General features: G+C 41.5%; 1 protein-coding gene across 1 annotated transcript in view; it reads right to left on the bottom strand.

The window, feature by feature from the left end:
* SFI1 (SFI1 centrin binding protein) overlaps positions 1–11,890 on the bottom strand; it is a gene marked incomplete at its 5' end in the record, with an annotated part of 72,309 nt that extends 60,419 nt beyond the window's left edge. Inside the window, 4 exon segments of the mRNA XM_082416976.1 lie at positions 1,967–2,038; positions 3,300–3,473; positions 11,793–11,869; positions 11,873–11,890. Of these exon segments, the coding sequence (XP_082273102.1) occupies positions 1,967–2,038; positions 3,300–3,473; positions 11,793–11,869; positions 11,873–11,890 (341 nt within the window).
* Positions 11,891–14,356: the final 2,466 nt, after the last annotated feature.

Raw genomic sequence — 14,356 nt, 5'->3', positions numbered from 1 at the left:
GTATCCCTACAAACCCAAAATGCAAGCAGGTGAGGACAAATCACCCAGAGTCAAAAGACCACCATGGTATTAACATTTGTACAGAAGAAAGAAGGAGCGATGAAGGTGGTATCTGAGGAAGCTGAGAACAGGAGAACCTGAATCAGCCAATAAGTAGTCACTGGAAAGTGCAGAGGCCCAACTTGAGACCAGAAGCTGAAACTGAGAGGAGTTTTGTTCTCTCCAAAACCAGGGCTCATGTAAGAGCTGAAGCTGCTGGAGCAGTCTGGCCCCAACGGTCTCAAAACCGACCTGACCTCAAAAACAGACAGGGCTTCACACTGAGGAGGAACTGCTGGGAGCAGAATAGAAACTGAGCAGGAGAAGGACAAGGAGATAAGGAAAGAGAGGATCAGACCAAGCATGGTAGGGGAACAAGCCAGGATACCCCACAGAGCAAGCCGCCACATCTGTGAAAGATATGAAACCTGGATCACAGATGGAAACCTGGAGATACAGGAAGAAACAAAGAAGAACAAGAAGTGTAAACACATGAATAAATATAAATGAATATTGGCTGTGTAAAATGAGAGTAATAACGTTCTGCAGATTTTAAAATATAAACTGAATTAAGGGAATTCCCTGGAGGTCCAGTGGTTAAGATTCAGCACTTTCACTGCTGTGGCCTGGATTCGATCCCTGGTCAGGGAACTAAGATCCTGTAAGCTGCACGGCTCAGCCAAAAAAAAAAATTTTTAATTTAATTTAAAAAAACAAAAATAAACAATTAAAATACATTACGATAAGGGGATATAAGTGGGGACAGCGACAGGAAAGTTAAAGTGTTCGAAGGACCCTGCCTTGTTTGGGAAGAGGGCAAAAAAACCAATTAACATTAGATCCCAGTAAGTTAAACAAACATATTATATTTGTTACGGCAGTCAGTAAAAGAAGGATAAAAGAGTCTATAATTTCTAAGCTAACAGGGAGGAAGATAAGTAAAATACTCAATTGAGTAAAAAAAAAGAAAAACAAGAGTCTTCCGATAATGGCAAACTATGTTACTCCGATCAGTTCTCCCACTGAGAACAAGAAAAGACAAAAAAAAAAATTATTGAAGGCAAGAAGAGCTACCAAGGCAGTAAAGAAGGGCAGGGCCAAGGTCCAGGGAAAGAAGGAAAAGCAGAGGTAGACTATGCCTCATCCCTGCAGCTGCGATGGGCTGTGGCCACACTGGGAGCCTCACTGGTAAAGACACACGAAGAAGATGGGAATAGCAAGGCCCTCCACAAGGTATACCAAGAAAAAATTTCAGAGAACACACACAGGCCAAATTTGCTTGAGAAACCTTGAATCAAGAGACCTTGATGTTCCAGATCAGGAAAGCCATACTATCAGAAAAATGAAACAGGAAAGGCTATAGTAAGGGGAGAGGTGAAGGGTGAGAACCCATAACATTTCAGTTTTTAAAAAACACTTACATTTTCAATGGCTGTCAGTTCTCTGAAACATCCCCTACACTGCCCCTTCTCTCCATCCCTCTGGCCTCCTGCACAGTGTCCCTGACCCCGGTGGTTCCCCCTTGCGACCCACTTAGGGCGCTGCAGCTAAAGCAATGTTAACCAAAACCCAGAGCAGCAGGTGGCAGCCTAGACAAAGTGAAGCTACCGGGCAGAGGGACTTTCACTTGACTCAGTTTCACTCCTCTTGCAAATGCCAACTTTTTCCCCAGGTTCTGCCCTAGACCAAGTCAATCTGCCAGTCTCGCCAGGGACCTGAAAGAGCTCATTTACTTCTCCTGGGCAAACATTCATTCAGTCAAACTAATATGTGTTAAGTTACCATTATACGATATACCTCCTGGAGGTTGGGGAGGAGCAGGGAAGGAATGCAACACATGCCATAGTAAAGGCTATACATGGGCTTAATACAAAACAAAATCCTAGCATGAACTCAGCAGAAGTTTGGTGTTCTGAACTAATACTACCTGGCTTTAGAGGGAAATACTCTTCCAAAAGTCATTCGAATCCACAAATACAAGAACTTTCTGGCCATGCATCTGAAAGAAGGAAAGAAATACATACATATTTTAAAACTCCATTTAGTTTATATCATCAATTTTCTGGAAAGGAGACGGAAACTTTAAGGTCCCAGGGAGTGGGATACTAGTGTGAGTCAAAAGGTGAATCATATATAGATAATCTTGCATCAAACAGAGCACAGGATGGGACAGATTTCTAAAGCTAACATCAAGCAGATTATTTTTAAAAAATACTTTCAATATAAAGTATTTTGTTGATAAAGATTTCAGAGATGAGAAAAAGGAAGTACATGTTAGTGCTTTTGTTCGTATTATTCTTCCTGCCTAAAACACCTGGCAAATGCCCACTTACCCACCAAGGCTCATCTTCAATGCTCACTCCTACATGAAGCGTTCCTGGACCTTCCCCAACCAAACAGAGCAAGTAGCTTGGTACTCTCAGACCCCTGCTCCAACCCCTAGTGTAACATTATGACACCAAATCCCAGGAAGCGGTTCGCAGGGTGCCTGTTGTTCCCTCTGCACTGTGAGCCCCTGAGAGCAGGGACCATGGCTCACAGTATTCCCAGCTAGCACAGTGCCTGGAACACACAGAAAAAGTTGGCTTGTCTTGGCCAGTTGATCTCCAGGTTCAGCTTGGAATGCTCTTCCTCCTGCCCTTTACCTGGCTTATTCTTACATTATCCTTCAGGATTCGGCTAAACTCCACCTCCTCCAGGAAGTCACTGCTGGCTATGCTGGCATGGCTGTTCTTGCCAGGTGGCCTATGGCACCACATCCTCCCTTCTCACAGCACTTACCACACTTCGCTGTTGTGGCTTGTTTAACAGTCTGCCAAGCCTACCTGATTTTACGCTTTCATGAGGTCTTGGACCAGGAATGTCTTATTCACCTTGTACGCTCAGCATCTAGAGTAACACCTGGCTGGGTAGACACCTGATAAATTTTTGTTGAATGAGTAAAAGGATACCTTTCAAAGACCTAATCAAGAGTAGCAGAAAATGATCATTTTCTTGGACTATGTTTAGACTTCTTCTGGAAGACTCTTTATAGCTTATATATTGTGGGGCACAACTGGAGACCATGAATGAAAACACTCAATGACAGATTTTACATCAGCAGATTCCTAAATATTCTGAACATTGTGCCATGAAGAACAGTCAGCAAGGTCTCCAATTAACTGAGATAAGAGAATAAGAATCATCCCCTCATTTTAAGCAACAAGGGAGAACAATGGAAAAGTCACTGAGGCAGGGGAGGGGACCCCTTGCAAACTCACCTGATGCGCAGCTCTCTTAGCCTGCCCCTTCGGGTCCAGGCATATGAGGGATGATACTGTACAGGGTGCCTGGCCCTAGGTATCTCACTCCAGATCCCAGAAAAGGCAGAAGATTTCTTTTTGGATATTATCTTTGGAGAATAAGGTTTCTTAACTGCACCATCCCTTGAAGACCTTAAATTTGAGGAGTAAGGGATAAAGGAGAGAATCAAATTATCTCTGCATGTGACACAAATACTTTTTAACATACAAGTGAAATTGAACAGATAAGTTCACTGAGACGGAAAGATAATAACTCTGCTTCAAGGACAATAAGCAGCCCAATCTCTGACAGAAATACCCACCCTCTCTGGAGGTGGGTACTGCTGGCTCGGCTCTAAGCAGGAGCTATAGAGCTGGAGGGTACCTTGGAGTCATTAGTCCTAACACACTTTTTTTTAATGTGTCATTTAACAGGAATCATTTACAAATTGGAAACAGGTTCCTTTACGTAAAAAACTAGGAATGGGGGCTTCCCTGGTGGCGCAGTGGTTGAGAATCTGCCTGCTAATGCAGGGGACATGGGTTCGAGCCCTGGTCTGGGAAGATCCCACATGCCGCAGAGCAACTAGGCCCGTGAGCCACAACTACTGAGCCTGCATGTCTGGAGCCTGTGCTCCGCAACAAGAGAGGCCACGATAGTGAGAGGCCCGCGCACCGCGATGAAGAGCGGCCCCCACTTGCCGCAACTGGAGAAAGCTCTCGCACAGGAACGAAGACCCAACACAGCCAAAAATAAATAAATAAATAAATAAAACAAAAAAAAAAACTAGGAATGATTTTCAGATTATGTGACAACTATAACAATATGAAACTACACACTTTTACTAAACACTAAACTTATGACTTTTAATCCCATTCCAGAAACATTAAGAGATCATCTTACTGGTATGAACTCGAGATTTTTAAAAAATGTATGTCAGAGATCTGCCTGCAGGAAATACCTAGAGGCAACAACATTCCATCAGCAATAAGCAAACCGATAGCTCAAATACTGTTTCTAAAATACCACTGCCAACTAGTATTCCAAGTAACGGGCCCTAGGAAAGCAGTCTCTAAAAAGAATAAAATAAAACAAAACAAAACAAAACAAAATAAAATACCACTGCCAACTAAGAGGAAGCAGCAGTCCTTGGAAATATAGCTGACTTTCAGGTCTGAGACAAGGAAAATACAAGATGAGCCTGGAATATCCTAATGGGTCAAAAAGTAAAGAAATGATCAAAGAATGACAGGGGTGTGTCAAAAGGACACAGGAGCCAGCTTGAAAGGGCTCCCACTGGCCAAACCTGGAACAATTTTGGCAGTAATAGATTAAAACCCACCAAACAAAATACGAATCCACAAAATACTGATATAAGTAAATGAGTAAATAAATACATGAGAGAGAATGGAAAGCTCTACTTTGCAGTAGAATGCAATTAATAAACTTTTAAGAACCATCACAGTAGCAACTGATTCAGACAAGAATCATCAACGGATGTAAAAACAAGTGGGTGCTAGTTTGATGAGAAACAGGCTATTAATGTAGTTTCAAAATATCTCGCCACAAGATACTTATTCATTTCTTTACAGTGGAGAAACCTGGCAGACATCATCTTAACCAAGTGATAAAAGTGAACATCGGGCTTCCCTGGTGGCACAGTGGTTAAGAATCTGCCTGCCAGTGCAGGGGACATGGGTTACAGCCCTGGTCCGGGAAGACCCCACATGCCGCTGAGCAACTAAGCCCGTGTGTCACAACTACTGAGTCTGCACTCTAGAGCCCGTGAGCCACAACTACTGAGCCCACGTGCCACAACTACTGAAGCCAGCATGCCTAGAGCCCATGCTCCGCAACGAGAGGCCACCACAGTAAGAAGCCTGTGCACCGCAAAGAAGAGTAGCCCCGGGATTCCCTGGTGGCTCAGGGGTTAAGAATCCGCCTGCCAATGAAGGGGACACAGGTTCGAGCCCTGGTCCGGGAAGATCCCACATGCCGTGGAGCAACTAAGCCCGTGCGCCACAACTACTGAGCCTGCGAGCCACAACTACTGAAGCCCGTGTGCCTAAAGCCCATGCTCCGCAACAAGAGAAGCCACTGTAATGAGAAGCCAGCACACCACAATGAAGAGTAGGCCCCACTCGCCGCAATTAGAGAAAGCCCGCACACAGCAATGAAGACCCAACACAGCCAAAAATAAATTAATTAATTAAATAAAAAAAAAAGAGTAGCCCCTGCTCGCCACAACTAGAGAAAGCCCACGCACAGCAACGAAGACCCAACGCAGCCAAAAATAAATTAAAAAAAGAAAAAAGTTAACATCAATGGTAACAGGACCAAATCTCCTGGTACTGATGCACTGAGAACACAGCATCACTTCTGCGAAATTCCTGCCAAAAATGCACAACCTGAGTTCAATCATGAAGAAACACTGAACAAACCCAAACTGAGAAATATACATAAAAGGTAAGTGATCTGAACTCTTCAAAAATGCTTAGGTCATGGAAGATAAGGAAATACTGAGAAATATTTCCAAATTAAAGGGGACTAAAAGTACAAAATGAACAAAAAGGGAAGTTTTTCTTACATTTTGTTGTTTTCTTTTTGCTATAAATAACATTTTTGGGACAACTGGCTTCAACTTACTCTCAAATGGTCCAGGGGAGGGGGGAAATATAGATATAGTTGATTCTCGTTATTTGCGGTAAGTTCTATAAAGTCCATAAACACTGAGTTAGTGAATATACTGAACCATTGTCCCTAAGGGAAAATACATGGTTAGGTTCCTGCCAGCCTTCAAAAACATTCTCATCAACTAATTAATACAGAACCTTGTTTTATGTGTACTTCTGTTTAAAGACACCTTATTTAATACATATAGTGAGTCATTAAATTGAACTCATGGCCAACAGCCCTATAACTCACGCCTGGACAAAGCTCACCTAACATACACTTTCTTCATAAGGTACATCACAGCATTCCTGCACTTAAGAACACTAGACGGAACTTCAGCACTACGCTTGGGGGCCACTTTAGACAGCAAAACTGTCAACAAAAAGCACAAAACTGTGAAAACGTGGCACTACACAGACTGGGAAAAGGACCCTTGCTTGAAGTATGAGCTGAAACAAAACGGCAGAACACTGCCTTGTTTGACCTCAGCTGGGAGCATGTGCATCAGTGAGTAAAATGTTTTGCCCCTCTGCACATGTCCACAAATGAAATGAAAATGCTGAGAGACAGAGAGACAGAGAGAGAGAGAGAGAGAGAGAAACAAACAGGCAGACAGACGAATGTGGTAAAATGTTAACAACAGGAGAATCTGGGAGAAGAAAGGTTCTTTGTCCTATTCTTGCAACTTTTCTCTAAATTTGAAATTATTTCAAAATAAAACAGTAACAAAAATTTTAAAAATAAGACTTTCATCCCAGTCATTTTAAAATAAAAATGAAAGAGGCTCTAAAAAGTTAAGAGCCTATGAAACAGCAAATTGACGGAAGGTGTGCTGGGACAGTGCCCTCTTGAAGCCCTGTTACATAATGAAATAGGTAGTCAGACTGGGAAGCCCATGCCTAAAGTCATCCCTGCCCACTGCTCTCTCCTTTCATCAGACTCTGAGCTCCTCCTCACCAGCTACTGAATCAAGCAGCAGATGAACTGTTTACAGCTCTGGAAATTTAAAGACCATAAAGATACCAACATTGGTGTAAGTCAGGTGGCCTCAGAAATCTAAGTTATTCTAACACCTAAAGGAAGCGATCACAAACTGAAACCACACATTTGTCTATATACATATGTACCTGTTTCCCATCGGAAGACCTCATGATGATAGGGACCATTTTTATCTGCTAATATATACTGAGCCCCTAATATATTGCCAGGCACTCATAGTAGGTAGGCATATAAAATTTGTTAAATTGGTCTTCCCTGGTGACAGTGGTTAAGAATCTGCCTGCCAATGCAGGGGACACGGGTTCGAGCCCTGGTCCGGGAAGATCCCACATGCCGCGGAGCAACTAAGCCCGTGCGCCACAACTACTGAGCCCGCGTGCCACAACTACTGAAGCCTGCATGCCTAGAGCCCGTGCTCCACAACAAGAGAAGCCACCGCAATGAGAAGCCCGCGCACCGCAACAAAGAGTAGCCCCCACTCACCGCAACTAGAGAAAGCCCATGTGCAGCAATGAAGACCCAACACAGCCAAAAATAAAACAAGTAAAATAAAAATATATAAATATTAAAAAAAATTGTTAAATTATGGAACAGAGGAAAGGCAGAATGCTGGAAAGAAATACGAAACAGAAGGCACTTCAAAAACAGTATCGGAATCCAAAAATCATGAAGAATGGGGGAGGAGAATAAAAACATAGGAATACAATTTTTTTTTTAATGTCAACGGGAGGACTATGATTAGCCAAGAAATACAGAAAAATGGAAGTGAGGAGAAAGACAGAATTTGAAAATGTTCATCCAAAAGTGACAAGGGGGAAAGACAATAACTCTAATTTGAGGGACTTCCCTTGGTGGTCCAGTGGGTAAGAGTCCATGCTCCCAGTGCAGGGGGCCCAGGTTCGATCCCTGATCAGGGAACTAGATCCTGCATGCATGCTTCAACTAAGAGTTTGCATGCCACAACTAAGATCCCACGTGCCATGTCCCAGCACAGCCTAAATAAATAAATAAATAAAATTTAAAAACTCTAATTCGAAAAGACACATGTACCCCAATGTTCACAGCAGCACTATTTACAATAGCGAAGACATGGAAGCAACCTAAATGTCCATCGACAGATGAATGGATAGACAAGATGTGTATATTCCATATACACAATGGAATATTACTCAGCCATAAAAAAGAATGAAATAATGCCATCTGCAGTAACATGGATGGACCTAGAGATTATCACACTAAGTGAAGTAAGTCAGACAAAGACAAATTTCATATGATACACATATGTGGAACCTAAAAAATGATACAAATGAACTTACAAAACAGAGACAGACTCACAGATATAGAAAACTTATAGTTACCAAAAGTGAAAGGTGGGGGAGGGATAAATTAGGAGTTTGGGATTAACAGATACACACTACTATATATAAAATAAACAACAAGGACCTACTGTATAGCACAGGGAACTACATTCAATGTCTTGTAATAACCTACAATGGAAAAGAATCTGAAATAGATAGATATATATATATATATATATATATATATATATATATATGACTGAATCACTTTGCTGTACACCTGAAACTAACACAACATTGTAAACCAACTATACTTCAATTTTTGAAAAATTAAGAAAAATTAGAAAAACAAAAAAGTGCCAAGGGGAAGGCATGCACTGACCAATTCATTTAACTGTTTACTTGGCAGGTGTATCCTGTAATGTTTGTTTATTCACTCAGTATCAAGGACCTACTATACGCCCAGCAACATAGCAAGGCCAGGGGCTACAAAGACAAATATGTATTCAATGTGTTTCTCATGTCTTACAATGAGAAAACAAGACGTTGATAGCTTACAGCAAGCATAGGACACTGACACACACCCAATATCTATAAAAGACAGTTTCTCAAGAGCTTATGATGTATTGAGATGACAATGAGAATACCAATCATTAAATGCTAAGAAAAAGGTAAATTTAGGGTGTTATGGGAACATACACACTGGGTGGGAATAGGGTGGTCAGAAGAGGCTTCCTGGAGATCATATTAGAGTTGAGTTTGGAAATATGAGTAGAAATTAGCCGGGAGTAGGGAACTAGAAAGAATTGGGTGGGAATACTCGGCACATGCAGTGTAGAAGGAAAGTTCACGGAGAGTCAAGGAACTCCAAGGAGTCCTATAGGACTCACAACAGGGGATCTCAGATTGCTTTACAGCAGAATACCCAGGGAATTCATTCCCTTCTCAAGGCTCCCCAACCTAAAGCTGCAGAGTATTTGAGGAAACAGAGCTTCATTTTAAGGCCATGGTTAATTTGCTTCAGAAGATGAAGTAAGGCAGGCCTGACGAGTACTCTGTGGATCATTGGTAAACACTGTCAGGGTGTTGATTCAGCTTTCAAGGATGGATCCCTCTTCTGTGGGATCAGCAGGGGTAGGACCTCAGCAGCTATGCTGGGAGCTCCATGACCCTCCTCCAAGTCCCACTTGATTAGAGCAGCAGGAGAATTTGACTCACGCTGGACGAACCAGATTAATTCTCCCAGGACTGAATTTTGAGCGGAGACAGTCTGAACAGGAGGTGGGGGGTGAAGCACAAAGATGGCACTGCTCAGGAGGAAGGGTCCAAACACTGCTGAATAGGTCTCTCCAGCTACCTGGCTTCCACCTTGTCCAAGACCTAGTCGATTCTATAAAAAACTTCTGTATGTTAGTTAGGATCCTAGGTTTCAAGCAATAGGAACCCAACTCAAATTAGCTGCTGTTAGTATAACAACAGGAGTCCTTCAGCAAAATTGATAACCCTTTAGCTAAAACCAAGAAAAAAGAGAGAAAAGACACAGATCACCAAAAGTAGGAATGAAAGAAAGGACATTATCATTGACCCTTCATAAATTAAAAGAATTATAAAGGAATACTATGAACTTCATGCCAACAAATTAGACAACTTAGAGAAAATGAACACATTCCCAGAAAAACACAGATCACAAAAACTGACTAGAGAATAAATAGAAACTCTGAATAGATCTATAACAAGAAATTGAATTAGTAACTAAAAATTTTCCTAAAAACAAAAGTCCAGATCCTGATAGCTTCACTGATGAGTTCTATCAGACATTTAAAAAATAAATGATATCAGTACTCTATAAACTCTTCCAGAAACAAAAGTGGTCAGAACACTTCCAGAATCATTCTTTTAGGCCAGTATCACACCCTGATGCCAAAAGCAGACAAAGATATGACACACACACAAAATACAGACCAATATCCCTTGTGGCTATAAACACAGAAATGATCGAAAAATATTAGCAAACCAAATCCAACATATAAAAACCATATAACAAATACTATGACCAAGCTGGATTTATACTAGGAATACAAAGCTAGTTTAACATCTGAAAATCGATTAATGTAATACACCTTACTAATAGAAAAAAGGACAAAAACCATATGATCATTTCAATAGATGCCAAATAAATATTTGACAAAACCCAACACCAGTCATGATAAAAACTCTCAAGGGAAAAAAAAAAACAAAAAACAAACAAACAAACAAAAACTCTCTAGGGTCCCAAAAGAAAACAGATGACATACTAAACACAGGATAATTTGAGGATGGCATATTAACAAAGGTATGGGTGTAGACGAACCACTAGGGAAAGTGCAGGAACCTGAAGCTGGTGAAAGAGAAGGCGGTACCACCTCTAGGCCCAAAGGGATAAAAGAGAATAATCACTAGAATCCAGGAGAGTCATACAAAGTCTGCTACCTTATGAGGTACTGTGGGCTTCAGCAGAGGGACACAGCCAACCCAAGGCATCTTGCAAAGAGGGAGCCAAGGGGATAAATAGTCTGGCCTCACTCTCCTCTCTCCCTCTTCACTATCTCCTGCCAGAGCACCTCTTTGGCCAAATCCAATGGGACGCACTGGATACACGAGTAGAGATTAGATCTGGATGGTTATATTGAAGACAGCCAGCACAAAGAGGTAATTCCCTAGCTCACGTACTTCAGAAGAATTCCGAACCAGAGCCTCAAGGACTAGAACCGGTGTCTCAAATTGTTAGCTCTTCCTGCTTCTCTCAGTGTGCTGACCTGCGTAACTCCTACAGTATAGGGTCCCTATTGCCTATGCAGGGTGGAGACTGAAACAGCTGCCACAGCAACCCATTAGGTGGGTCTCTCTCTGTCTCTTTAATGCCTGTCTCGGCCTTAGAGGAGAACTTCTGATTGGCCCCATGCAGTCACATGCACACCCCTGAACCAATCCCTCTTAGGAGGCGGGATACTTATGAAGGGCCAGCTGCAAGTCATAGGCCCGCCACTGTGAGTCTGAGGTTTGTTAGTAAACTGCAGTCTCCTTGTAAACTCCCTCCTTTTTCCTAGGCGAGCCATAGTTGGGAGTCTCCTATTTGGAATCAAAAGAACCTTAAAGCAGGCTGAAAGCAATCATAATCAAAAGTAGGAGAAAGATATACTAGCTAGCCTCGATGAAATAACTTCTCGAGAAAATCATCCTTATTTCAGCTCAAAGTCAAAATTTCAATGATAGGTATCTCCATACATTCAAAATGGATTTTGACTGTAACATAAAGTATGAAATGTGCATTATACGCTACACTCTAGATGAGAAACCCAAAATACCAACAAAAAACTGTTACCCAAAATTCCTATCTCACTATTCATGATTTAGGAAAAAACTACTTTTAAAAAATTTATTATTTTCACACACAAAATATTTACAGGCTTTTATATGGGCCATAGTTTCAGTTATCTTTTTTTGTCAAGTCCCATCACTCACCTGGAATCAACCTTCCTCTCCATTCTCCGCTTAATCCCTTTTTGATGAAAATTCAACCAGTGGCTTGATACACACTTCTAAGTGAGCAGATTCTTCATGAATCAAAAAGTCTTTTATCTTCCTCTTCTAACTATAAGAAAAAGTAGAATGAGAGTAATTTACCTGAAGCCTCTAAGGAGCCACATTTCTCAACAGCTACACATCAGCTTCTAGTCTCCTACACCTCCTTCTTAATTCAACAATAGATGAACATGAGAAGTCACTGATTTTTTTTTTCTTTCTGGGCCTCACTGACTGGCTTGCAGGATCTTGGTTCCCCGACCAGGGATCGAACCCTCGCCCTCAGCAGTGGAAGCGCGGGAGTCCTATCCACTGGACCTCCAAGGAATTCCTGGGAAGTCGCTGATTTAAAAACAAAATTTTTCATTGCATTTTTAGAAGTTATTTTCTAAGAAACAAAACTGAGAGGAGAGTGAGCCACACTAAAAAGGTTATGACTGACTCATCCATCCTGTTCAGGTGATGCTCCAAGACCGTCAACTTCCCTTCATAAGAACACCAGTAGAGGCCAAGATTTCCTATTCCCCCCCACTCCAAGATTAATATTTATGGTTGTCAATGTTACCTATAAGAATCTTCAGGCAGTTTTTGATCAGTGTACAGTTTTCATTTTCATTTAGTGATAATGTCTACCAATAATATTCATTATGAACTTAATAAATAACATAGTTTTTATTTATTTCTTAGTGCAAAGAATAGCAATGTTGTAGGTTGAATTGTGCCCCCCAGAAAGATATATTGAAGTCCTAACCCCTAGTACCTATGAATGTGACCTTGTTTGGAAACAGCCTTTGCAGATGTAATTAAGATATGTTAGGATGAGGTCTTACTGGAATAGGGTGGACGCTTAATCCAATAATGATTGGTGTTTTTATAAAAAGAGGAGAAGAGACAGAGAGACAGATACACAGAGAGGAGAATGCCATGTGAAGACACAGACACACAAGGAGAACAGCATATTATGATGAAAGCTGAAATTGGAGTAATGGGTCTACAAGCCAAGGAACACCAAGGACTGTTGGCAACACCAGAAGCTAGAGAAAGGCACAGAAAACAGATCTTTCCCCAGAACATGCAGAAAGAGGATGGCCCTGCCTACATCTTGATTCCAGATTTCCAGCCTCCAGAACTATGAGACAATAAATTTGTTGTTTTAAGCCTCCCAGTTTGTGGGTTTTGTTACAGCAGCCTTTGGAAACTAACATAAGTAGTAAAACAAAGGAGGAAAATTTAAGTATGTGGTGGAGGAAAGCTAACAGGTTGGACACGTCCTGTGTTGAGTAACTGTGATGCATTCATGAGACATTAATTCTAAAAGAATGAAATTACCCCTTATAATCAAGGTCACATATTTCAATGACAATCAGACAAGGAATCAGCCAGAAAAGAGAGTTTATCCATACAAAATGAATAGTCCTTATTGAGCTCAAACCTATGTCCTAGTCTTTCCGGTACTACATTCCAAGTAACAAAAGTCACAATTAGTGACTACTTCTGTAAATAAATTAAACTGAAAGATGATTCAAATAGAGTTTTTTTGGTGTGAAATACTGCTATAATAAATGGGTCACTGCTTTAGGTTTAATAATGATGCTATGGAATGTTTTCTGCGGTCAAAGACTCCTCTGACACTCTGTGCCAACATTCTAATTACATATCTGCCTTCCCTACTAGGATATAAATTCCAGGGACTTCCCTGGTGGCGCAGTGGTTAAGAATCCGCCTGCCAATGCAGGGGAAACGGGTTCGAGCCCTGGTCCGGGAAGATACCACATGCCGCGGAGCAACTAAGCCCGTGTGCCACAACTACCGAGCCCACATGCCACAGCTACTGAAGCCCACGCGCCTAGAGCCCGTGCCCTGCAACAGACAAGCCACTGCAATGAGAAGCCCGTGCACCACAACATAGTCCCTGCTCGCTGCAACTAGAGAAAGCCCACGCGCAGCAACGAAGACCCAACACAAACAAAAATTAATTTTTTTTAATAAAGAATATAAATTCCATGAAAACAGGAGCCATATCTGATCTCCTCATGACTGTATTTTAAGGACCTAGAACACTGTCTGGAAACTAACAGGTGAGATACATAAATACTGGAAAGACCAGGACATAAGTTTGATCTCAGTAAGGATTTGTATGAATATGAACTTATGTCTGAGTTGGAATATACATAATGATAACCAAATATAAAAGACAGCCCAAGAAAAACAAAAATCATTAGGTGTGGACTCCAAGGTAAACCTACAGACTGACCTCCTAAGATGACAGTAAAGGATAAAAGGGTATAAACCATAAGGTCCAAGAGATGGGAGAAGAGATCACAGGAAATGAAAGATTTCCACAAATTTTTGCAACAAGTAAGAAGAAAATTAACTGGCCTAACAGATTTGAAGAAGCGAAAACCTACAGAGTGGGATACCAAAGAGAAGCAGGCCAATAGAATTCCAGAAGCGTTCAGAACTAGAAGGAACAAGGAAAGGCGCCCAGAACTGAAGCCACAGGC

Source organism: Balaenoptera physalus (assembly GCF_965194825.1).
Source record: "Balaenoptera physalus genome assembly, chromosome: 12".
Classification (NCBI taxonomy): domain Eukaryota; kingdom Metazoa; phylum Chordata; class Mammalia; order Artiodactyla; family Balaenopteridae; genus Balaenoptera; species Balaenoptera physalus.
The sequence above is the reverse complement of the archived record's forward strand: the minus strand, read 5'-3'. Positions and strand labels throughout refer to the sequence as shown.